Source organism: Orbicella franksi, unplaced genomic scaffold (genome assembly GCF_964199315.1).
Source record: "Orbicella franksi unplaced genomic scaffold, jaOrbFran1.1 SCAFFOLD_30, whole genome shotgun sequence".
NCBI classification, from domain to species: Eukaryota; Metazoa; Cnidaria; class Anthozoa; order Scleractinia; family Merulinidae; genus Orbicella; species Orbicella franksi.
The window spans coordinates 26,863-53,573 of NW_027670758.1; the positions used below are offsets into that span (position 1 = coordinate 26,863).

The 26,711-nt window shown below is 36.3% G+C and overlaps 3 protein-coding genes across 3 annotated transcripts; all 3 read left to right on the top strand.

Moving 5' to 3' along the window:
- Positions 1-2,497: 2,497 nt before the first annotated feature.
- Positions 2,498-6,931, top strand: LOC145474667 (uncharacterized). The gene is made up of 3 exons (XM_081455165.1): positions 2,498-2,843; positions 4,705-4,753; positions 6,163-6,931. The coding sequence occupies exons 1-3, from the start codon at positions 2,550-2,552 to the stop codon at positions 6,414-6,416; spliced, it is 597 nt and encodes a 198-aa protein (XP_081311291.1). The 5' UTR covers positions 2,498-2,549; the 3' UTR covers positions 6,417-6,931.
- Positions 6,932-7,976: 1,045 nt separating this feature from the next.
- Positions 7,977-10,748, top strand: LOC145474668 (uncharacterized). Its single transcript, XM_081455166.1, has 3 exons — positions 7,977-8,398; positions 9,292-9,337; positions 10,203-10,748. Exons 1-3 carry the CDS (start codon positions 8,087-8,089, stop codon positions 10,466-10,468), a joined length of 624 nt encoding a protein of 207 aa, XP_081311292.1. The 5' UTR covers positions 7,977-8,086; the 3' UTR covers positions 10,469-10,748.
- Positions 10,749-13,077: 2,329 nt separating this feature from the next.
- Positions 13,078-26,662, top strand: LOC145474670 (UDP-glucuronic acid decarboxylase 1-like). Its single transcript, XM_081455171.1, has 20 exons — positions 13,078-13,661; positions 13,787-13,838; positions 15,503-15,560; positions 16,418-16,473; positions 17,211-17,268; positions 17,865-17,930; positions 18,150-18,202; positions 19,278-19,339; positions 19,880-19,944; positions 20,323-20,362; positions 20,849-20,908; positions 21,471-21,478; positions 21,564-21,677; positions 22,007-22,073; positions 22,226-22,278; positions 22,941-22,984; positions 23,762-23,822; positions 24,507-24,564; positions 25,452-25,555; positions 26,001-26,662. Exons 1-20 carry the CDS (start codon positions 13,577-13,579, stop codon positions 26,088-26,090), a joined length of 1,254 nt encoding a protein of 417 aa, XP_081311297.1. The 5' UTR covers positions 13,078-13,576; the 3' UTR covers positions 26,091-26,662.
- Positions 26,663-26,711: the final 49 nt, after the last annotated feature.

A 26,711-nucleotide genomic window follows, 5' to 3' on the forward strand; every position in this document is an offset into this window, starting at 1 on the left:
ATTTTTTTGTCTATATATGGTGCTTGTGGTGAAAGCGGCTTATCTTGTTGCTGAAGACGAAAACGGTTATCGGTGGAGGATAGAGTAGATGAAAACACCGCTTCCCCTTCTTTGTTACCGCTTTGCAGTCTGTTCGCCTGTTGTTCTCCTTTTGATTGAACATCAACCGATTTACCTTGTAATTGTTCCTGTTAAGATGTTGAAGGGTAAAGGGTTACTCCGCTATGTGGACATTATTCCTAAGTTAATCTTTTTCAAGCTGGTTTTTGATCACTCCCGTATTCTGAAATCCAGGCCTAGAGGGTGTAGAAACTGCCGATCCAGTGATGTGCATTTTTGTCACGTAGATAGCCCACGCGTTTTTTCAGGAATACATCCATGTGAAGTTCCCGGTAGCTGGTTACCATATCCTAATTTGTGTCCAATATGTCTGTTGATAATATTCCCACTGACAGATGATTGTCCTTAGCCAATTTCTTATCTTCCACAAGGCCGGTTAAAATCGTTTCACAGCAGCTTTGCTTTTGATAAGCTGTGAAGCCATTACGGAGGCGATCATCCTATTTTGATGTTACTTGGTTACCCAATAATATCAAACACTTTATTCACCCATAACAGTACAGTTACTGGCCTGAAATGCTCCTTGGCATTGCTCCTCATCCTTTTTAACTCGTGATAATATTTCCACTGTAGTGGGCAATCACATTATGCAAATAACATGCAAATGATCCATTTAGCATTTATTCTTTTCCTGTAAGAAATCCTCTGCATTCTTTAAACATGTCTTATGCTGGCTTACAGACTACGTATTTATATTGAAACATTGAAGAAGCCGGACATAATTTTTAGGAAGCTGGTATAAAAGACAATTTTACTTTCATAAACCATATCTTGTTATTTGGCAAATATTACATTTACTCTAAAAAGTGTCAAAATTTCCTACCTACGGTTTAGGGTTTTATTGCTCAGATTAAAATGATTTACAGAATTTAATTCCAATTTGCCAGATAAAAAAGTGGTGGTGGAATAATGACAACAACAAAAAATGCAAATAAGTAAATAAACAATATATCTTTATATGTTTTTTTAGCAGCTTCTCGTATGTTCTGACTAATCGACCGTATTGTTAAATCCCTAAATGGTACTTTCAATCTGATGTAGTGAGGTGAAAGAATAATATTGTAATTAGTTTCTTGTAATACTTAGCTTATTCTTAGCATTGTACTGTAAGTAGCATGGTGCAGGTAATGTACAGTGACCCCGAGTAATGCATGTATACAGTAATTAGATTACTGTATGTAATGTTAGTAGTTTATTGTACGTGTGTATTATAACTTTGCAAGTAATGTATTGTAGTATTTCATCGTATGTAATATATTGTAAATTAGTTGTAGTAAGTTAGTAATTGTATCATATTGTCAGCGAAATGTCTTAGAAAATAAAAGTAATTACAAAAAAGGTTTCTGGTTTGTATTTCTATTTTTTCCATGACCTTGTCTTTGGCACTCCGGCAGAGTCACAAACTTTCTAGACGAAATTATAAGCCATGAAGGTTTTTTGAAGGACCCTGCGGATCAATTTCATACTGAGCAATCAAAACCAGAAGAAGTATGCATGGTTGCTCCGCAGTCAGGTAAGATGTATAAAGGAAAATGAAGGTGTTTGTGTGTTCACAAAGGTGTATGAAGGTGTTAATTATGGTAAATGAATATACACGAAGGGAATATTTTAAAACACGCTGACACTAAAGTAAACTTCAGCAGGTACTGGGAGTTCCTACAACGCTGGGACTCTGAAAATAATCTCATTTAAGTCAATCAGTTAATTGATTAGTAGTCATCACAAAGCGAATCGATTTTCCAAAATTTTATAAGATTTCGTAAATGTTATTTTTCTATCTCATTTCTGAGGACGTACCTCAATGGGGTGGTAGCTTTTACGGCTAACGGTTAATATTTTAGCTTTTTTACGGTTGACAGAAATCCTACAAATTAACTACCATTGTTATAAAAATTAAGATTCCATTAATTAAAAGTTAAAAAGTTATTTTGAAAACTGTAAAACATATTTTAAGGTCTTTTGACCATTCCGGGATGGAAAAGGTATTATCATAAGAATTATAGACTAATATTACACACAAAAAAAGTCTTGACAAGAGATTTGAGGCCTCGCTTTCAAGGCTAAATTCTTTTTGCGGTTAATATTTTTTTACAGCTAACGATTAAAATTTTCCAATTTTTACGCCTCACGTCTAAATGTTTTGCTCGTTTAACGTTGAAGACCCTCATTTTATATTTCTTCTACTTTTTTGCACGTACATGAAGTGCGCCATTTTGTCTCAAACTCTGTTGTTTGAGTTGTGCTAATGTATCGCCGCTAAGTAATAACAAACACCTGTCTTGTCCGTCAACACTATCTCTAATCATCTTTTTTGTGTTCAGCCAATTCCATTTTTTGGAGAAATTGAGATAATTCTCTGTGTAGGACGCTGTCGTTACATTTTTACACATTTCCAGGAGCCAAACAGTTATCTTGCGGACTGGCTGGCAATGAATGACATCGTACTTTTATTTTTGTTTATGCTACTGTTTGGGAACATTCGATCTGAGAGCATGAGTTCCTACTTTTCCGTTTATGAAAATCGAGCCCTGAACACAGGAAGTACCTTTAAGAGGAGCACAAATGTGAAAGATGTCATGTCGTGTGCACGGGCGTGTGGCGTTGAATCGAACTGTAACACGGCAAACTATAACTCTAGAGAAAACAAATGTGAGCTTTTTAAAGAGCAAATCTCGCCTGAAGCAGCCATGACGACCGCAAGAGGATACCATTTGATTACAAAGGTAGGGATTTTTCACGCTTCTTTAAATTGAAATCTATGTCATTGACTGAGCTTGCTGATTATAAACTATATCTCAGAACTCTTAAGTTACACACTAAATAAAAAAAGAGTTATAAAGCTTCACGGAGATATGTACCTGTGTGTACAATGTACGAATACGCTGAAGCGAATTTAAAACTACAAAGGCTGGATATCCGCTTGAAATTTTGAACACGCTAAGAAACTAAATATAATGTCATGCATTCATTTTTTTTAGTAATTATTACTTATCGGAGTTCGTTTTGAAAGGGGCTTGGTATGATTTATTAAGTTTCAAATAGATTATTCAAATAAGGTTGAAACACAGTTGAATTGCTGTTTCAAAAACATCCTTAAGTTTCTGAAAGGGCAAGAGGGTTATCTATTCTTGTTGATAATTCTGTCGGCTGATAGATCTTCAGTGTAGGTCTTTCAAGAACTTATTAGGTTACCGAACATTTACTTAAGCCGTCAGGAGGCGATTTATATCTATCTAGCGGAGTCATTTTAGTACCACACCGAGCTGATATCAATAGAACGTCTTTCTGACAAACTGCTTTACTCTAGATAATTACCAATATACTGGCTTTATTTGCGTGTTCCATATTAGGAAAATGAACGAAAAAGTGTTTAATATTTTTGAACAAACTCATCTTTAGCTCATTTACTTTATTATTTCCAAGGTGTATTTCTTATTTCGGCATCTTAGTAATAGTGCTTAAATATCAGGTGTTCTCCTACAAATGATGATTGTTATTTACAATATCAGTCTTCCAGCACATGCAGGTCATCGTTTTCGGTTTATATTTTTTAATCAAACCATGACATTTCTAATCACCTGTGGTGGGTTGTGTGGTACTTTTTTTGGTTTTCATTTGAAAGATGACTTAACTGTAAATTTTTCAAAGTCGTCTGTGCCTTTACGTAAGATAATTGTAACCTCTGAAGTGCAGTCCTCATAAAAAAATTATCCGTGAAGTGATCCGATTGTGTTTATCAAATCAAATAGCAATTCTATCGGCAACCATACTGATACCTTTGGTTTAAGGTTGACTGAGACGTTATTCAAATCTGCGATAAATGGTTTTAATAATGGACTGTTTCCCAGGATATGATCAAATGTGTAGACGGTGATTTACGATTTTTTTTTTCTGCACGCATGGCAGCCAATAAATTGACAGGAAGTCAGTTCATGTTTGATCACCTGCAAATGAATTGTCGCGAATTGTTAACTTTGTCCATTTTCAAGCTTTAATTCTAACGCGGTTATTAGTTATGTTTGCTTTAAGCAGGAATCTTTGTTTGCAATATTTGTCTCATTAGCATAAGCGCTTCAGGTTCTGATGAAGGTAAAAACATATAAGCACTGGATGTTCAAAGGGCGTGAATGGACTAACTTGTTCCAAGAAATTTGAGCCCAGTCTATCAAATACTTTTTAGGCGACGCGGGTTTGAAAACTTAGCATTTCTATGATAACTTATAGTTCGAGGCTATTTTTTTTTTCCAATTTTTTTTCTTTTGAGTTAAATTTCTGCTTTTCTAAAAATTATGGATTCCATAAAGGTCTTAGTCCAAAATCTTTACACATCTTGTATCTTTATAACTGAATGTTCATCTAGCGCTTTACTTAATTAACATGAAAGCGACAAAACAAGCCAAGTTCGTTTTAGGTATTTCAATCTGTGAAGAGTATTATCCATTCCTGAAAATCACACGCGTCGCTTTGCAGACTGGAAGGTTTTCAGTCCAGCACCTGACTATTTTCGCATATTTGTTTTCCTTGTCGCTTCTGTTTTTTCCGAGAGAGAAACGATTAGTTCTTTTTCATCACTTCACATCTCAGGTTGCCGGCGAAATGATTAGATTTCCACAAGAGGAAAAGGACCCAACACGTAAGTATCGTACAATTAAGACAAAACAAAATGGTACATAAACATGCATACAAATTGGTACATAAACATACATACAAAATAGTACATAAACATACATACAAAATGGTACATAAACATACATACAAAATGGTACATAAACATACATACAAAATGGTACATAAACATACATACAAAATGGTACATAAACATACATACAAAATGGTACATAAACATACATACAAAATGGTACATAAACATACATACAAAATGGTACATAAACATACATACAAAATGGTACATAAACATACATACAAAATAGTACATAAACATACATACAAAATAGTACATAAACATACATACAAAATAGTACATAAACATACATACAAAATAGTACATAAACATACATACAAAATGGTACATAAACATACATACAAAATGGTACATAAACATACATACAAAATGGTACATAAACATACATACAAAATGGTACATAAACATACATACAAAATAGTACATAAACATACATACAAAATAGTACATAAACATACATACAAAATAGTACATAAACATACATACAAAATAGTACATAAACATACATACAAAATGGTACATAAACATACATACAAAATAGTACATAAACATACATACAAAATAGTACATAAACATACATACAAAATAGTACATAAACATACATACAAAATGGTACATAAACTAAATGTTTGAAATGGTTGAAACGAGATATTCTGAGTGAAAGATCCATAAATGATAGTAACAATGATTGTAATAATAATGCAATAATAGTAAAATCAAAGATTAATGACTAATGATTAAGCTTTGTGAAGCAAAGTTCTGCGGCTTAGTATCAGTTCGTACGTTATTGTATTTGGTACGTTAGAATGATAATAGAGATTTGTAATATATTACTTTTAAATGTCGATTGTCAAAACTCTCTCTCTGGGTTGACAAAAGAGGGAGGTAGGTCAACCAGCAGCAATAGTTGTGTCAACTCAAAATTGTCTAGTTTGGGTACAAAAATGGAGCAATATTTGACATAGTTAACATTAAAGGAGCTCAGTAACGGTTTGCGCATATTGAAAAGTTTAGCCTCGATTTTCCAAATTCGTCGTTTGTAATCCATGTTAATCTTCTCCATCCTTGTTCCTTTATGGTTTATCATTATCTCTGGGATTTTTCTATCTTATTAAACTGTTATTTTCAGGTTTCCTACCATTTAAAGGTAATTTTGTATGTGGCCAAAATAACTCAAAATACCGTGACTGAGCCCTTTTAAACTATAACGAGAGTCCCAGTAACAATTTCGATAGTTTGTTCTGTAACTGCTCCACAGGGATGACTTGCAGTAATCAAATACAGAGCATTGAATCTATACATGTTGACATTCTGTCATAATTATGTTTGTATCATTTTAGCTCCAAACCGTTTGGTCAAATGGCTTCATTACACGCCTCAATGGTGTACAGGTGCAGGACGAGTCAAGATTGGCAAAGGGAAAACAGCAGATGAATGTAAAGAGATGTGTAAAGAGGGATGTCTTGGAGTCGAATGGTGGGAAAAGTATAATAGTTTCTGTTATAAGTGTACAGATCCATCAAAAAAGACAATGTATCTCAACACTAATGATCTGGCTTATCCACCTCATGTGTTTCTCAAGAGTAATAGCTAACTGAATCACTAGTCGGAAGCGAAGCTTCATCGAAATCGACTTTATCGCTGCACATTTTGCGTCTTTTAAGGTTTACGTATAATTTAGTATAGAGTAAAAACCCGCCTATAAGAACCTGGATCTTTAGAACCTATCAGACTGAGATTCTCCATTTACACCAGTGGCTGATCTGGGGGAGGGGCCCGGGGTAAAGAAAGAAAAAATCACAGAGGGAAGAAAAGCCTTTATAGACCTATATATATGAAGCAAACATCATTGATCTGTCAGTATTCAATAAAGAATCCAGAATTTCCGTATGGAGAAACTATGCGAACTATCGCATCGACCTGGTTCAGATGGCTAGCATTAGAGCGTTTTAGAACCCTGTCGAGGAATCCTGACTTTAGGTAAATATTTCAATTTCCATCTGCAATTGAAAATAGCATTTATAATAAAACAAACATTTAATTAAGTTCCGGGTAGTATGAAAAAATGAAATAAACACCAATTTGCAAATATGCATTTTATGTAACAGTTTTTTTGGTGGAGCAGACCCAGTTTTTATTGCAGATTTTTAAAATTCCTCGCCCAACATTTCGGAAAAGTTAAATGCCCCGATAGTTGTTATATAAATACACGCGGAGTATTTTTTACTTTCACACGGAAGCTAAGAGATGAAGGGAACCTGTATCCTCTCATTTTTCAAAGACAGTTTTCATAGGCAGTGACTGCCAATTGCCACTGATATGTCACATTACTCTCACAAAATATGCATAGTTAAAAGCTTAAGCAGTGGTTAATTCTTAAGGGTAAAACATTTATTAAAGTCCTTTAAAAATACTTACAAAGTGCAGAATATTTTCATTACAGAACCTGATGACGATACGTCTATTACAGAACATTTGAAATCAGTGTTTCATCTTCAATTGCCGCCCAGTTATCAAGTTTTGTAAAGCTGTTAAAATCAGCTGCCTCGGATGTGCCTTGATCAGATATAAGGAAGAATTACTTCTAGCCGTAGAAAAAAAAGGGAGGGGACAGAATTTAGATTCACTGGTATGCTTTCACAGTTCGTAGAAATTTTGAGATAGGTACGATTGACTTAAGGGTTAATTGTAAACTTGAACAGACTGTTAAGATTAACTTTCATAGTGAACTGAACCTGATAATTTTATTAACAGAGTCCATCAGTCATTTTAAGGGGATTGAATTTCGAAGATTTTAGAGTATTATCTTTCAATTTCTTTTCCATAAATTAATTTCAACAACACTGTAATACATGATTTTAACCCAGGAGTAACAGTATGATGTTTAGTGTGATCGTTCAGGCGGATATAGTTCTGAAAAGAACTGTTGTTCAGAGGTCACTGACGTTTCAAAAACCTGGTAATCATGGGCAAATGTTATCCTCAGATTCAAGAGCCTAGACAAGCACACTGCGCAAACTAATATATCATTTCTGTATCTTTCTTTCGTATTTCACAAAGACAATTGGTATACAAAAAACAAGGCTGTTTGAGTATTGCTAATTGGTCGCTAAATAATAACTAACACCTGCTTTATTGGCCAACATCATCGCCTATCTCTTTGTTTCCAAGATTCAAACATGTATATCCAGTTTCTGACAACGATGAGACGATTTTCTCGAGGAGTTTCAGTCTGATTTGCTTTCTTCCCCTAAATTATTGGCAATGAAAGGCATCATCTGGTTGTTTATAATTATGTTGTTCTTGCAGTTATTCGGGGGCGTTCGTCCTGAAGATGTAAGTTTCTATTTTTCCGTTTATGAAAATCGTGCACTGTACACAAGAAGCACCGTTGTTCAGAATACATTTGCAAAAGACCTAATGTTATGCGCTCGAGCTTGTGGCGCTGAATCAAACTGTAACGCGGTAAACTACAATTCTGAAAATAACGAGTGTGAGCTTTTCAAAGAACATTTGGAAGATGTTTTGCATGGAGCGGCCGTGATAACCGCAAGAGGATATTATTTGCTTACAAAGGTAACAATTCATTTACGTTTTTTAAGTTTGACTATTATATATAATTATCTTCGGATGTCCATTCTAGACCCCGCCGACCCAAGCTTCCACTGTAATGTATTAGTTTTAGAACCTTCTCACTAGCCCCCCAAAACTTCATCTCCTAAGGTACTCAGTCTATGATTTGAATTTCCTCCAAATATTTCCCAAGAATCCACTAGCCGACTGCAAAATCAACTAGCCCCGACCTATTAAAAGACATGAATTTCTCTGACGCTGAAGCTTTTAAAAGACACCAGTGCTTTTAAAGGGGCTCAGTCACGGTATTTTGAGTTATTTTGGCCACATACAAAATTACCTTTAAATGGTTGGAAACCTGAAAATAACAGTTTAATAAGATAGAAGAACACCAAAGACATAATGATAAACCATAAAGGATCAAGGATGGCTAAGTTCTGTTAGAAGAAGAGAAAAAGAATACTGACACACTTTAATGGTGTCGTTTGCTTGGTTATGTCAAAACAGAGCCGGTTCTATCAAACTAACTATTGAAATGAAGGCAAAAATAAAAACCTAAGCCATTTCACATTTGATCAGCTGCAATTTAATTGCCGTGAACTACTGAATTGACATTTTCCCAGAGTTAATTCTGACAGCTTTCTCAGTTATGTTTGCTTTAACGCAAAAAAGATAATTAACACAAAATGGAAGTTAGTCATATTCCTGATTCTGCCCAAATGAATATAGAAACTATTCATTTCCACTCCGATAGTTTTTTTCCCTAAATTTTGTAAGTTAATCTTATTGCTATAATTAATGGATTTTGGGCTCGAGTCCCGCAGAACAAATACTGGCCGGACTGAAGAACAGTTTCTCATAAGTAGTTTTTAAAGAAAGGTAAATAACATTTTCAGGTAGAAATGGCCCGCCACGTATTGCAAGAGATAAACTCTCCTACAGGTCAGTATCATAGTATCATTACAGAAAAAAAAAACTCAAGTTTGAAGTTAACAGTTTGATTTGAATTTACGTACTGTGTAAGACGAGATATCAGTTAATTTTCATTACATTTGAAACTTTTTGGGGCGTTGACGTGAAAATCTTCAGGTAAACACTTGAAAATGCTAAACTGTGAAGCCTTCCCAAAAATATTGACTTGTTATCCATTGGTCTCTTATCTCTAACTAAAACAACCAGTTTCAAACTTTCTGATGGCCTTTTTTTTTTTGGTTTTCTCAAAAGGATATTAAAGACATGTAAAACATTTTCTCCGTCTTTTTATCGTAATTCAGTATTAATCTACTAGCGTGCTACCCTACCTACTATCTATTCTGTTGCAGATAGTGAGTAGCGTAGCTAAGAGCGTTTGTTAACAAAATGACGGCTGCTTCTTTGCGTTTTCGAAGTGTCTGTAAAGAGGATTCAGATAAAGTTTTGAACGACCAGTTGATTTATACTAGAACAATTAGATTATTCGTTCTCGATTTCTATGCGCGACAGTCGACTTGGGCTGCTCCCTCGTCAACTATTGCGCAACAGAAATCTCGAGCTCATAATCTAATTGTTAAAAAGGAACACTCGATCGTGATTCGTGAAAGCTTGGGAGAAACTCTTCAAAGCTCTGGAACCATTCACTTGTAGTTCGTGGTCCGCCTCGATTCTCGTTTTCCCAAGGTTCCTCTCGTGTATATAATTACATAAAACTTCATAAAAACACGCAAAATGTTTTCTAGATCTTAAATGTTAGTATCCGCTTATAATCTTGTTGCTTAAACGGGGAGCAGAACAGGATTGTCATATACATCTTTATTACGTTTGTTTAAAGTTCCTTTCTTAGCTCCAACTCCTGGAGTGGAATGGCTTCACTACACACCTCAGTGGTGTACAGTTGCAGGACGAGTCAAGCTTGGTAACGGAATAACTGCTGAGCAATGTAAAGAGATGTGTAAAGAGGGATGCCCTGGAGTCGAATGGTGGCAGGCGTTCCCTATGTCATGTTACAAATGTACAGATCCAGCCAGGAAGGAGCCATATGCAGACTCGAATGATCCTTTTTATCCACCTCATGTGTTTCTTAAAAGTAGCAGTTAAATGAATACCTCAGTTTAAGCGTGGCTTTCATTAGCAAGACCCAAACTACACACGTACAGGGTTGATATGTCAAAAAGAAAAACTCTGACAGACTCTGAATTATGTCGTTGTGTGTTGGCAATTCTAATTTCTTAATCTTATAAATGTCCTACAAATCACATTTCAGGGAGTAATCCCCTAATTCAGAGCTATTCTAACTCTCCAGCCATAGTTTAAATGATCCCTACCAGGTAACTCCAAAAGCGAGTTATATTACATTAACTCCCTGTAGAAAGTTGAAATAACCCCTTCTTGAAATTTAACTTCCAGTAAGAGTTATTTTAACTCTTATTTAGAGTTAAAATAACTCCACAAAAAATAAGCAGAGTTAGATTGACTCCACGACTAGTAAATAACTCCAATGTTGAGTTAAACTAACTCTCTTTTGGAGTTATTCTAGCTCCTCCAAATAACTCTACCTTAGGGAAAAAATACTCTTCTATTTAAAATGGTCAAATGCGTTTAGCTAAATAGCCACTTTAAAGACATACCACGAAATAGCAACAAAAATCTATATAAAGTATATTTACAATTAAAACTAAAAATGGTCACGTAATAACATAAGTAAAAAGTGAGATTTAAAAAATCCAACTTTGAGATCAAGTTCTTAAATGTTGCGATTTTATCGGAGCTTTTTTTTTACCGCAATGATGCCACGACTCTGAACAATAATTAAAATGTGGCGCAATGAAGGCACGGTATATAGCTATTCTCATTTCAAAAGGCAACATTTTCTTCAAACGACTGAGAACAGCCACCTGTTGACTAACTTTGCTACAGATTTTACGAATCTGGCTCTCAAACATAAACTTACTGTCGAGAGTGACACCAAGGAGTTCTAATTCGTCTTGAACAGGGATAACAATGCCTGCACAAGTCAACCAGGATTTCTCTCTGTCCTTCCAAATGTAATTGCTTGATATTTTAACTGATTTCTTTTCCGCATTTGATTGATATAGGGAGTAACTTTAACTCTACTTTAGGAGTTAATTCCACTCCTTGAAAATTAGTGTGTATGTCGGAGCATTTTGTGTGTGAGCGAAGGTGATTATATTTCAAAATAATTCTGGTAATGTTAGGACTAAAAATGAAGCAAACTTGCCGTGATAGTCAATTTCTTTCAGATTTCATCGCTTGAACGTTTGTGTTATATCGAAGTCCTTGACGTATATTTTTGTTTTGCCGCAACAAAAAACTCGTGGAAATCAATAACTTAGCTTAGAAGGCCGAATTATCGCTTTACCAGTTAATTCATTAAGTTACAAGCCTACAACTGAGTTCATAACGTTCTATTCTCCTGTAGTTTCCCATTTAGGTTTTCTCTTAGCAGGAGTGACATACTCTTGGTTTGGATCAGGTCCCAGACCTCTCAACGTAATACTGCTATTGCGTTTACAACTGACGGAAAGCCATTACACGAGAATTACACGAGATCGTATCTCAATTACTTTCATCTCCACTTGTGAAACTAAATATAAGAAAAAGGATTTTGACCAAAAGCAACGTGATAAAAAGTGCACAACAAAAACAGGAAGATCCTCTTGTTCATGCGATTGAAACAAGGTTGAAAAAGTCAGGAACGTAAACTATTAAATTGTAGTTTGGGCAAAATTGCAAGCAGACCTAAGGAAGGGGGAGGGGGGGGGGGCGGGGGGAAAGAGGGTGACTTCAGTAACCTTTCTGTTCTTTTCATTTCTTTTTTGGCAGTTTCTTTGACTTCGGCTTTGTCTGTTTTTGTTGTCTTAAGCTGGGCGTGAAAGTTCGCATTCTCCAACGATACAACCGATTTGACCGCTTTGACCAGATCTAAAATTTCCAGAAAAAGGGTCAAAAGGGAAAAGAAAAGAAAAGAAATGTGGGACCAACAAGATGGACGCTGATGGTAGATTTGGACTCAAGATCCTCTGACTGACTCAAATCCTGGCTGGAGATCTACTACGAAGAATTAAAGAACATGTGTACCCTGTATTTAATAATATGGGATATATTTATACTTAGTCTCAGTCTCATTAAAACAAGATTATAACAGTCATCTTATCTAAAACATAATACCTATATTAAATAAACTAAAAATGTTATAGTATTCATATTTATAACAAGAAAAATAAAGGTGTTGTTAAGCTCGGGGCCTATTCATTTTTTTTTTTTTTTATTGTGTTGTTTACGTAATTAGTAAGTCGAGAGGTCAAATCATCAACGTGTACTTCTGGTGATGTTGCTGCGGTCTGTTATAAAGTTCCGCGGGGTGTGCACTTACACAGGTTAGTCTTTCTCACTACTTTTACGTGCAGCTTATTCCATGGAGTACTCCCTTGTATGTGCTATATAGGTATGTGCGGCCCCAAAGGGTAAGGTTTTTCAACCATTTTGGTCATAAATAGGGTATCGATTTTGGCCATTTTGGTCTTAAATAGGATATGGTTTAGCACTCTAGTCTTGAATTGGGTGTGTTTCTTAGAAGAAGTTACTTTTTCATCATTATCAGTACGACCGTCAACAAAAGCCCTTCCTGAACTTATGTTTAGGGCAACTGCCAGCTACAAAGGTCATGAATAGGCTATCAAATTTTTTGCCAGGTCGTAAATAGCGTAGCAAAAATCGCAGATTTTGGTCATAAATATGGTAAGGACGGTAAGGAAAAGATCTGGAAATTTCGGTTGAAAGTCAAATGGAACAGTAATTTTCCAGAACATCAGTTCGGAGATTTAAGACTACCTACAGAGGTAGTCCTCTTTTTCCTTTCAGAAGGGAAATTTCCTTACTATTTGCGGTTGGTTTGCTGACCCTTACCATTACCCAACCAGGTCATTCTGACAAACGGCAAGCACCCCGAGCCTACATGAAAATTTTGTTCGTTTGGTATGCAGGTTTTTTCCTTCTCAAATAAGTCACGTGAAAAGTCATGTGATTATCAAGCCTGCGCCCAGTCTCCTTTCCGCGATTGGAATCTAGAACGCCTGGGGAACAAATAACTTTCGTAAGCTCATTGAACTCTTATCGCACGGTCGAGTCCTCACTGTCGTCGCTCAAAAAACATGCAAGAAAGTGTGCGGGAAACTTGAGTTCAGTATGGCATATGGCATTGACGCGTTTTCCCTTCTCAACCGGAAATTCAAAATCTTCATATTATTCATTTTTGGAACTATTTTGGTTGGTAAGTGAAGCGATTCAACGGATCGTGTCAAATACGGTAAACGTTTGTACTCGATATTGAAAGTCACACGTGTAATTTTGCAAGTAAGGTTAATGATCACCCGTTTTTTTTTTATGGATTTCTAGTAAGCTGGGCAACAGTCAATCGTAACAGAACAGTCGTGCAGAATGCAGGGAGGTATGCATACTAACAAAGCTCAACAGTGACCATCCTGCATGCGATTAAAATACATTGAACATGTTCCATTTGCTTGCTTAAAAATAAGCTTATAAATGTGTCTAACCGTAATTGTTTGTGTTTACTTATTTTGTCTTTATGGGTAATCGTTTTGGACAAAGCTCTATAAGCTTTGATTACTCTATTTTAAAAAACATTTTCTAGAATGTAATTCAATTATAATTGCATTTTGGCTATTTGGTTACCTTATTTTTCGCCAAGAACGTTAATTTTGATCTAATTGTTGCCTCAGCTCGAATCATGTGAGATTGTGATCTCGGGGTGAATCATCGGATATAGAAGAGAGGAGATAAGACTGGGACAAATTATTGAGGAACACATAACAAATCTCCAACTCTCTATTGTCGACAAAGTTTGTTCCTTGCTTTGTAAAAGCCGGTTAGAATATACCCTGCAAGATTGAGATTCCCATCTCTTTCCTCTTGGTGAGAGGCAAGAGGGAACCTCTGCTCACAATGTTAAATTTTAAAAAAATAAAAACCTCTGCTCATAATTGCTTGATTGTCTGATTAGCCGCTGTTCACAACCAGGGACAGATAAATTTAAAATACTGGCTTTTGACAAGGTTTAACTGGTTTACAGGGATCATATTTGCAGTCGTCTGGTTGTCCATGAGGACTAAAAAATCCTAGGGATGCTTAATGGCTCTTAATCATTCATTGGGCTTATGTAGAGAGTGCTCATAATTTGGGGGTTAAATGCGCTGTTGCTTTACTGGCGGCTGTGAGACATAAGTCTAATGTATCCATACAATTCATACAGTAGAATGATGATTACCAAGTTATTTAAGTAAGTTATTTAAATGCAGGCTCCAGATAGATGTTATTGGCTACAGGCATAGGATTAACACACTTATTAGTTGTGCTTGGTGGAAAGTTTGGAGGACGTGAAAGAAGTGTTGCTTGAGTTAGGCAAGACCAACTCAGTAGCTTCTTGAATGTTTTCCAAATTTCCTGACTGCAAACACGGTTAAAAGCCAATCAACAATTTGATTGATTGATTTCCAGAACATTGCCAGATTATGTAAGTAAATTTCTCTCAAGGGAAGCTAGAAGTAGGTGGTGGAGGGGGAGAGGAGGGGTGATTAATCATCAATTCAGGTCCCTTTCTGTTTTTTTCTTCCTTTCTTGTCCATTGGCACAGGCACACTACACCTACTTTACATAAATATTCACCAGGGAGTTATACTGTCATATGGCTTTGATAGTATGAAATTGATTTAAATTCAGATTGAAATTCTTCTAAAGTTGAGTCTGAATCAAAGCACCTTGTTTCCCCAACTCTTGCCTGTGGTCCACAAACCAAACTTCTCCTTGAGTTTTCACATGTACATGTGTAACTTATCAGAAACACAGAAAATGTTTCTATTTGTTTAAGAAAATAATAATCTTTACCCAAGTCTGTTTTAGGTGCAGGTGTTCAATTACTTGGGGAGCAATGTAAAAAATGGCACACAAAGAAAAGTGGAAAAGCACCTCTTCTTTTTTCACTCTGCTATTTTTTGGCAAAGTGCCCCAACTAACTGAACACCTGGGAGGGGCTATTTTGAGCTGAACGGATTGCTCAAAAAACAACTTGTATACTGATCTATGTTGCTCTGACAGGATATCTCAAAGAATGCTAGATGATTTGAGAAGAGATTTAGAAACTTTAAATATAGTGGTAAGAAAAGAATAAATTAATATGAAGTTAGAAAAATATTTTTTTATATGTAAGCGAGCAATGACTTCACACATGTTACTCAAATGGCTGTGTTATAATTTAAGTAAGTTAGAATGCTACAGTTTCTACTGAAATGTAAATTGCACAATTGCATTAATTAAATAGTCAATAAATCCTGTCTTTATTTTATCTTCTTTCATTTTTCTTGAGGATCTAAGCAAACTGTACTGTACAAAACTGTTTTGTAGATTGCTGTACGTGTATGCTGTACCACTTAAAATAACAAGGAATTAGTGTATTTTATTTGATCATTCACCGAGCTTTCTTAGAAGTTATTTCGTATTGCAAAAATAATAATGCAAGTCATTCATGCTTAACTGTTACATTAAATATATACAGTGGAACCCCTATTAAGCGGCCACCTATTAAATGGCCACCTCTATTAAGCGGCCAGTAATCAAAGTCCCCATGAGGACCGTTTCTGGGGTTTTTACCTCCATTAAGCAACCAACCCTTTTAAGCGGCCACTATCCCTTTCCCTGAGGGTGGCCATTTAATAGGGGTTAAACTGTAATTTTAAAAAAATGGCACAGCGTACATTTTGGGAGATGTGGGGGTCCAATATTTATTACACTGGACTCCAGATCGATTGGTCTGGGTTTGCCCTGGCTAGGGCCATTGTTCCATCTCTTATTTTCACTGAGAAATAACAAGTCAAATCACATTTAAGGTCGCTCCTTTAGAGGGTTACTTCTCTAGGGGGTTTATTGCAGTAATTAAGGTCTAATTAATGAAAAGAGTATTCTTTGCTTTAAGTGTTGGTGAAACTGATTGAGTTGTTACTCTCCTTATTTCAGACATTAAATGAGAAACTGAAACCATTGGACCTCAGAATTACAAATTTAGAGAGCAAGTATGTTAGAAATAAATTACCCTTTTTTAAATTAATAAAATACATTTTATTTAACAATGCATTAGACATATGTTTAAGTAAAGAACAGGGTTTTGTATGTTGATTAATTTATGAAAATTGATACATACATTGTGTTAACAATGTATGACTATCAAGGGGGTGGTTGAGCTTTCTATCAAAATTAAATTTTCATCTTTCCAAATTAAAATGGTTGTTGAGTTTCAATCTATTTTGCTTATTTGTGTTGCATTATGATTTTATTACATATGCAAGCCAATTACTTAACAATTTCTATTTTAACTATGAAAATGTAAAGGTGTATAGCCTTCATATATCAGAGTTAACCTTGAGTTTATAGTTACACTTCATTAAATCATTTAATTTAAGAGTTTCCTGGATAAAGACTGTTGTGAGTTTCTGGTCTCTTGTACGGGTCACCAATTCTCCTGGATACAAAGGAAAGCATTCAAAACTTACATTTTTCACACTTGTTTTAGTTTGGTGTATTTGTGAAAGTTACTTTTTTAATTTGATGCATTACTGTGGCTGAATCAGCAGAGCCCTACTTTGAACAAGATTTTTTTCAATTGACAATCCCCCAGATTTAGGTTGGCATCTCTGAAACTTGGCAATATGTACATACATGTATGTCTTATTGATGAATGGTGCCAGATTATCACAATATACATGTATTATAGTAAAATGTATTAATTCATATTTATTTTATTCACTAACAGGGAACGAAAATATCCTCCAGTTAAATATTTAGCTGAAAAAGATCGCAAGAGAATTTTAGTAAGTCTGCTGTTTGCTTTTGATTTTTATTTCAAGTGGATCTGACTTTTTCATTTTGTTCGGGGTCAATTTACTGTTAGGATTTCATTAATGTTTTCAGCAGGAGGGCAACTGGTTTTCGCAGGCAGTGAAACGTTTTGAACTAAACTTCTTTAAATATAAATAACTTTCCTATAGATGGTCAAACTAGGTGGGCAAAATCATCCTTACAGCTGGTCAATTTGCCCAGTGTGGCTTGGCTCTTAATGAAATCCTGATACTGTGGAACATCTTGGGCAATGCTTGGTGTATAAAACAATATTATTGGATAAAATAATATTATTATTTTTAATTAGATTGATATTTTTAGGCTTTGTTTCCAACTGGTTGAAAGCAGTAATAACAACAGCATGTATTTATAACAGAGAGAAAAAAAAGAATACCATTGATTTTTAAACTTGAGAATATGGTATAAGTTGCCTACATAATAAGAATTTGATCACCTCCTTTTGTTCTTTCTTTTATTTATATACATTTATTTGATATCTTTCAGACTATTATAGACATCTATAGTTGATGTCAATGATTACATATTTTTGTTTGTTTTTTTCTGTCAGGTGACTGGTGGGGCAGGATTTGTAGGATCTCACTTAGTTGATGCTTTATTAATGGCAGGCCATGAGGTGCAGATAACTATCAACTAAATATTTGATCCAAACTGTTATAGCTCTTAAATTAGTCACACAAGTTGTACTGTATAATAATCGGAGGTCTTAATTAGTTCATTGTTATTTAACCAATAAGTTAATCAATGAAGTAATTAGCCATGTGTGATGTACATGTGTACACAGTCCAAAAATTAAAGAAACAAATACTTAAATTATCTTTTTATGTCATGACAGGTCACAGTTGTAGATAATTTTTTCACCGGACGAAAAAGAAATATTGAACATTGGTAAGAGTTTTGTTAAGCCTGGTTCTCATATGCCACTGACATACCTGGGACATCATCCCACTGCCTGGGATACCGTTACGGCGTATGTGAACATTTACATAATCATAATCATAATCATAATCTATCCCAGGCAATGACTGCAGGCAAGCCGGCGGCTGTCGGCGGTCGTCAGCGATGAAAATATTTTATGTGAACATCATCTGCGGTCGCAACGTACTCCAGTAAGACGATTCGATCCATATTTACGGGTAAAGTTGTTGCAACTTGAGCAATTTGATTTGCATTTCACGCAAATTTGAGTACGTCGGCGATCCATCGCAGATGCCCCGGGAACCCACTGGGACAGATCGCTGAACGTTGTCAATTGCATCCGGCGACTACGTCGCAGGTACGTCGGCGGGATATGAGAACCAGGCTTAACATAATTATAATTTACAAACTAAGGTAGTATACTAGGTAAAAAGGTAAAGTCTGCATACGGGCCAAGTGGCCCATCAGGCCGGAGCTTATCCCGGTTTCTGTAGCATGAAGCGACTAGGAGTATTTCTACTCCCCCCTGGATGGGATGCTAGTCCACGCAGGGTTACCCCCAGCATTAAGTTCGCCGGTACCCATTTATACACCTGGGTGGAGAGAGGCACTGTGGGAGTAATGTGTCTTGCCCAAGAACACAACACAATGTCCCCGGCCAGGGCTCGAACCTGGACCGCTCGATCCAGAGACGAGCGCACTAACCATGAGGCCACCATGCCACCCAAGTATACTAATTAATGATATACTAGGACATCACCATTAAACAACAGGGCTGATCAGTTTTCCATTCTGGCTCTTACAATTTAAAATAGATTGTCTTGATAGGAACACAGACTCTCAGAACTGCATTGTAACAACTTAAATAAATTATAAGTCAGTCAAGAAAGAACATTTCTACACTAGCAGCCTACTGTAGAAGTGGGAATTGTATAGTTATTCATTTTAGACAATATTTGTAGCCACAGCTTATTATAAATTAAATGTTAAAATCTTCTAGGTTTTAAAATGCTACATTGTAAGACAATGTGGTTTGGTTTTGCAGGGTTGGGCATGAAAATTTTAACCTTTTAAATCATGATGTTGTGGAACCTCTTTTGTTAGAAGGTAGGTAATTGTACTAGATACTATATGCCGTGATGTTCATAAAGATATCAGTCTCCGAAATACATGCAATGCATGTGATACATTATAATTGACTTGCAGGTTTCCCCCAGGGGGGCTTTTTAATTGAAATAATTTGCCACAATGTGCAGTACCAGAAAATATCCATACTCCCCCCACAGAAGGGTTGGAACTTCCTGGGGATGGGGGGTTCTCTAAGACCAAAAAATTTAAAGAAATGTATCAAGTTTAATTGGAATTTCCAGAGTGGTGGGGGGTCTTGGAAAAAAATCCCTTCCGTGGGGAAGGTATGGATATTTTCTGGAACTACACAATGTATCAAAGGGGCACAATCTGTATCATGGTAATTTTGCTGCAATTTTTTGGTCTAAACAGTGCTTATATAACAACTAAACACAAAGTGCTCCTAGAATACCAAGATGTTCAGAAGATGTTGAAAGAATTTTGGAAGGGAGACCATATTGTTCTAAATATGATAGTCCTTGTAAATTTTTACTGACACTCTTTATTCTTGTTTGGTAGTTGACCAGATTTATCATTTGGCATCACCTGCATCTCCTCCTAATTATATGTACAATCCAATTAAGGTAATTTACAGACTTAAAAAAAAAAAAAAACTGGCATGATTTGACAGAAGAGGAGACTGTTTGTATTGACATGTCAGTTTTACAGTAAATGCAAAACAGTAGAGTTAAAGCTATATCTACAACATGTTACATTGTAAATCATACAAAACATTAATATGTCTGACAAGCAGTACAGAAACAACAGAATGCAAAACAATAGAGATGCATGTCATATTAAACCAAAAGGGAAAGGCAAATTGTGATTTAGAAGACAGAAGCTCTATTAACACCTTGGCTCTGTACTTTATGTGCTTGTTTTCTTTTCTTAATAAAGCAAATAGAAGAGTATAGATCAGTGAATTACAAAGTAACCAATTGCTTTGTGTGTTCATTTCTTAGACAATAAAGACGAACACGTTGGGGACTCTAAACATGCTGGGTAAGACGTGCCTTCGACCAATGCCACATGATGTTCATTGACCTTAGTTTGTGTACCCCATCCCCCACCCCCTAGAGTGAGAAAGAAAACAAGAGTGATAGGGGCAGAAAGAAGAGAGACCCATCCAGAAATGAGGTTGCAATTTCCTATCAATGACCAAACATTTATTTTTGTGGGGTCAAGGGGCTGAGAACTTTCCATCCTTGGAGACCAAGGGGCAGTTAGCTGGGACAGGAAGAAATATACACTGCAAACTTTTGTTGCTTTAAGTCTTGCAGTGTTTACTTTGTCACACCTCAACTAACTGTCCTCTGGTTTCCGAGGATGAGGACTTTCCTTAGAGCAAATAGTTGTAGGTTTTTCATTGATGCATATCAACAAATGTTTTCTGATGGGAAACAGACACTGTACTTCTAATTTATCGCCAGTATGGGTTAATAAGTTGTTTCATCCTCGCCGTTTTTTTTTTTTTCCCTTCTGTTAAAGGACTTGCCAAGAGAGTGCATGCCAGGCTTTTATTAGCTTCAACATCAGAGGTGTATGGAGGTTAGTAGGTAGCTGTTTCCTTTGATGAACTTTTTTCCAAATCTAAGATTTCTTGCACACCATTTGCGAATGTCTGTGAGAGTTCATATGTGAAATATTTTTAATCGCATATTTAGTAACGTCTTTTTTGTGCCAAGAAATCTTGTGTGTGGGGGACTGGGGAACTGAGTTTGTTATAGTCATAGGTGTGTTTCCCGGAGAACTATTAGCCTACCAAGTTTCGACAGTCTGTGCTGCAAATTGGCGAAGATAGCACTATTTATATACTCAATATAATATTAGTTGAGTGTCTGACGTCATCAGTCCTCTCATTTGCATATTTTTCACATTTTTCCAACTTAAATATCTCTGGAACTAATGCAGATATTTTCAAACGATAAACGGCCTTTTTATTCTTACATGGAATTCTATGTGATGCACCTAAAAAAATCAAGGGCTAAAAATTTGATCATAGTACCACGTTAACAGGTGTATTGTTACAATCTTAATTAGACAAATGACTAAATAATGCGCTGTGTCTGTTCTCTTTCCATATTCATGCCGTATCTTGTGTGCACTCTAGATCCAGAGGTATGTCTTTTGCGTCATAATTTTGTAGCATTTTTTATTTTGGACGCTTATCTGATGAATGTCTGTTCCTTTCTCCTTTATTCAGAAACATCCCCAGCGGGAAGATTATTGGGGTCACGTCAACCCCATTGGACCTCGAGCGTGTTACGATGAAGGCAAACGTGTTGCTGAGACCATGTGTTACGCGTATGCCAAACAGGTACGGTGGACATAAAAGAAGATTAAATTTAAAAAAATTAAACTGAGTTTTAAATGAGTTTGATATACGAATTAGAAAATTACTTCATTATGATTGACTGAGCAGGCAAATTTATCATTTAGTTGTTTATTTGTTCTCAGTTTGATTGTGCAAGTTTGAGCATTGGAAAATTCCTCGCGCTATCTTGAGATAATTTTCACATATTACTCGTAGTGTAAATACTTGACTGCATTCTCACTCATACGATTACCTGTCCAAGTGTAACTTGAGTACACTGTGAGACAACAAGCCAGTTATCTGAAGTATTTATCATTTGTATCTCTTGTTAGGAACACGTTGAGGTGCGTGTGGCGAGAATATTCAACACGTTTGGACCAAGAATGCATATGAATGATGGTACAGTGCGGCTTTTGTTTGTTTTGACGACAGCATTGTCTTACTCTTAACTCACCAGTGATGTTCGTTAAGCGTCATATGGTAAGTAATCAAACTCCTTTAGAAACCAGCTTGGGTATACAAAGGTTTCTTTTCCTCTCTCCTCGTAACAGGTCGTGTTGTTAGTAACTTCATCATGCAGGCATTAGAAGGGAAACCATTAACGGTGAGTAATTTAACAGACAGTGTAGAGCACAGATGTTAAAAATCTTCTACAATTACGTTCAAAGTATTTAACTAGTGCGAGGAAGGGTACGCTGCTTTGGAGATGACGAAAATGAGGTATTACTGAATTCATGTATTAATTCAGGCATGGATACGTTGAGCAGTCATTGTTCAGGCTAACTTTCAGATTAGCACTACTTCTTCTGTTTAGTTCTGAGTTTTTTTGTTGTTCTAGTTTCAGTTTTAATATGTATGTAATTTTGGTTTCAATAAACAAAAAGAAAAAAATAACAATCATAAAAGACGCGGAGGCCACGTCAACACTAGCTGGTTTCCATGCAGGTACTCAATCCAGCTCGAATTGGAATTGGAAAATGCTGGATTTACAGGAGGGAAGAAAACTCGACTGTCTGGTAACATGCCCACGTAAAATGCTATAACGTGATTGGCTCTTGGTTCGCGGGAAAATAATCGATAAATAGCCTTCTCGGGAATCTAGTAGCACAAGTCCCAAACCAGAGATTTACACTTACAGCATTATAAACTTCTACAAGAACTCATCCAGCCCACTCTTGTACCGTTGTTTCGTACAAGCTAAGATATAAATTAAAATATGTTTGCGTCAGTTGCGGAGTTGTACTGTTTTTTTTGTTTTATCACCAGGTCTATGGATCTGGAAAACAAACAAGATCGTTCCAGTACATCAGGTTAGCATCAGGTTTTGAACTCGCCTTAACCCTTTACCTCCTAAGGCGAACGGCAGTTTTTCCCTAATCGGCAAATGAAGACACTCGGCCTGTGTACAATATACCATTTGAAAGCCACTAATCAGCTTATTTAAGAATTGACATCAGCAGCTGTGAAGGAGGTAGACATTTTGACAGAAATTGCTTTAAAATGGGAAAATGAACGTTTTCAAAAATGTATCAATCTTCCACTATATTAGGTATACCCCTAAACTACAGCTTATTTAGCAGCTCTTAGTGCATAGTTTGATATGAAACAAGTCTTGCATTCCATTTGCATCCCGAAAAAGGAACTAAAAACTTCTGGGGGTGGTCAACCATGTCTGGGATGGGAGGGGGTCAAAATTTCATGATTTCAATGAGCAGATCTTCACAAGACAATTTTCATGGAAAAAATTCATAGAAATCTATCAAATATTCACAAAGTTATGACCTTGTGTGCCAATTTGCATTCTTAGGGGGTAAAGGGTTAAGGCTGGAGTAATTTAGAGAGAGCTTTCAAATATCACTCGTCGTGTAGATTGTTATTCACACTCGTATTCATACCATTACGTGATACTTATTCATACGGTAGCTACTGTATTTTTGGTGGGGCAATAATTACAAAAGAGCGTATAACGAAGAAGTTAATTCGTGTTAATTCGTTAGTAGAGGGTAGTACTTCAATCATTGATATTCCCACACGTGTTGCAACCTGTCTTGTACCAATTACGTCTCTGTTTAACTTTTATATTATAGTGACTTAGTTAATGGCCTCATCCTGCTGATGAACAGTAACTTCTCCGAGCCTGTAAACATAGTAAGTAAATATAAAGGTCTTTGGCTGAATGAACAGGGTTCATATTGAATCTGGAAGAGTAGAAAAGTACGGAATTTTTTTGAGTAATTTTCCAGGTCTAGATAAAGTGTGAAAAATTATAATTTAATATCCAAGAGAAATTTTGAATTTTGTCCAAGGTGTGATAAGTTAACGGATTTTGGATGAGACCTTCGTCTCCTTTTCGATCGTATGACCATGTACTCTAGAGCTTGAGAACGAAAGAGATACTGAAAAACAAGCATGTTAAAGATCTTGAATTTCTATAGACAAGAATTTGTATGAACCCTGTTCGAGCCACGGTTGGTATTTGGTGAAACGCAGTGATTCGTTTTACAATACCCATGGCAATTCCAAATGTGATCGTCTTCGAAAAATAATATCAACGACATCGTCTTAGTTTGTTTTTCGTTAAAGTGTTGTTAATTGGCTGGCACCAGTTTTAAACTTTCGTTGCTAATAAGTGGCCTGACTCATTAAGGGCAGGATAGGCGTGTTCCTGGGTCAAGAAATTTATTTCTAAAATTTCTGATTGAAGAGAGACACAAGCGTTTTTGTTGGCAGTTAGATCGAACTTTGGGCTGGTCAATTTAATTACCACAGTATTGAACTGTATTCGCCGAAGAATTAGAATTAATGTGTTTTGTTGGTGGTGATGTTTAACAGGGGAACCCAGTAGAATACACAATTATGAACTTCGCGGAGATGATCAAAGATGCTGTGGGTAAGACGCAGTAATATTAAACATTCTGGCTTTACTAACTTGCGATCAGGCGGAAGACAAAAAAAAAGTACAGTAATGCGTGCGTTTTTGCTACTCTTGACCAAGGTTAGCATTTTGAAAATTTATCGATCTTTATAAGCTTTATCGTCTTTCACAAAGGCAGTGATTTTGTAAGTGGCTTAGGCTGAGGGCGTAATTTTGTTTACGTTTCCACGAACAGACAGTCCCTTAAAATCAGGAAAATAGATAAGAATTCACTCATCCGCAACTGATTGACGCTAAACCTCTCACGTTTACGGAAATCGACAAACGGTACACCGCAAAGGTGGTATTGTTACTGTTCGCGGGAAATGCCGAGTCTCTGTAATATGTTATGCCCGGGAGCGGGGAAGGGAAGGTGAGTACTCTCTTATATGGGTTATATAGGTATGTGCGGCCCCAAAGGGTATGGTTTTTCAGCCGTTTTAGTCACAAACAGGGTATCGATTTTGGCCACTTTGGTCATAAATAGGGTGTGGTTTTTGCACTCTAGTCTTGAACTGGGTTTGTTTTTTAGAAGAAGCTACTTCTTCGTCATTATCGATGAGACTATCAACAAAAGCCCTTCATAAATTATGTTTAGGACAACTGAATACATGCGGCAATGGTCATAGGGAATAAAATTTTTGGTCAACTCATAAATAGGGTAGGGAAAATCACAGACCTTGGTCATAAATAGGTTTTGGGTAGTGGGCCGCACATCCCCACGCAATTTTTCTGGGAGTAGCCCCCCCCCCCCCCCCCGGGTGCCTGGGGATTATTATGACGTCTTTTCTGTGCCAGTCACTTAATGCAATTTTTATGTCTGAGCTGAAAGTGTTAACTGTGTTCTGTTGATATTTTTTCAGGCGGTAAAGAACCAGTTTTGAACGTTGCAAAGATGGAAGACGACCCACAAAGACGTAAGCCCGACATCTCTCGCGCTAAAAATATCCTTGGCTGGGAACCTAAGGTAAGAGCGATCAACTTCTATCTTCTCACAACGGTATCAATACATTGATTAGCTGACACTTGATGAGAATATTGAAATTCGTCAACCCAAGGATATTGTCTCAATGCGGCAAAACCTTTCAAAATTAGGAAAGAAGCCAAACCGAATGCAAACAGTAATTTAAACGTGGAAAGATTGTAATAGGATTTCGATGTCTGGTTTGCTTTAATTTGAGGAAAGGCGTGTAATGGAATATTTCAGTCATCGAAGTGATGAAGGCTCAATTCTCTGTAACAATTCGTACCTTGTCAAGCACAGAAGGTATGAGAATAAAGAAAATAATCAAGTAACTCACATCACCCAATTCTGGAAACTAACATTCCATAACGCTCATAACAACGGGTGTTTCAATTCCCTTATGGAACGCAAAATAAGCTATATGTAATTTTTCTTTTCTTTTCTTCAGGTGCCTCTGCTTGTCGGCCTTAACCGAACAATTGAATATTTTAGAAAAGAACTCGATAAGTCGAGGAAATCCAAGTTGGTTGATCTGTAGCCAGGAAGAAATCCGGCGTGTGTGATCGAATACAGCCTCTGGCCAGAGAAGACGAAGCTGTAACAACAACGAATTTAACCTAAATTCGATCTTACGGGAAGAAGAAATTCTACGTATTCGCGGCATTAATGCCTTTTTCTTTGTTGGCATAAACGATGTACAAGAGAACCTCGCTATCTTGAACTCAAATCATTTTCCCTTGAATACACTTTTTCAGTCACTTGACTTACTATTGGCCATCGAACCGCCGTCCTCTTAGCTATTTCTTGTTTTTCTAAGATTTCGAGATAGCGGAGTTAACTGTAATATAAATGTGGCCGCCTAAATTTAGACTGCGAGCAGTCATCATTCTGTTATACGTGACTCGAGGAAAAACGCGACATCTCAAAGCCTAGTATAGAGTTAGGCGTGGTTAGAGTGTAGTTAACTTACACAACGCCTACTTTCTTGTATATGAAGTTCGATTTAATCTTCAGCCACGCTTGAATGGCAGAAAATCAATTTTTCATCAGCACTATTTAATGTTTACATTAAGTTATCGTCAACATTATTAAAATTTAATGTTTACATTTTGAAGTTGTTGTCCTATAATTTTGTTTTACGGACATTTCTGTTCTGGTC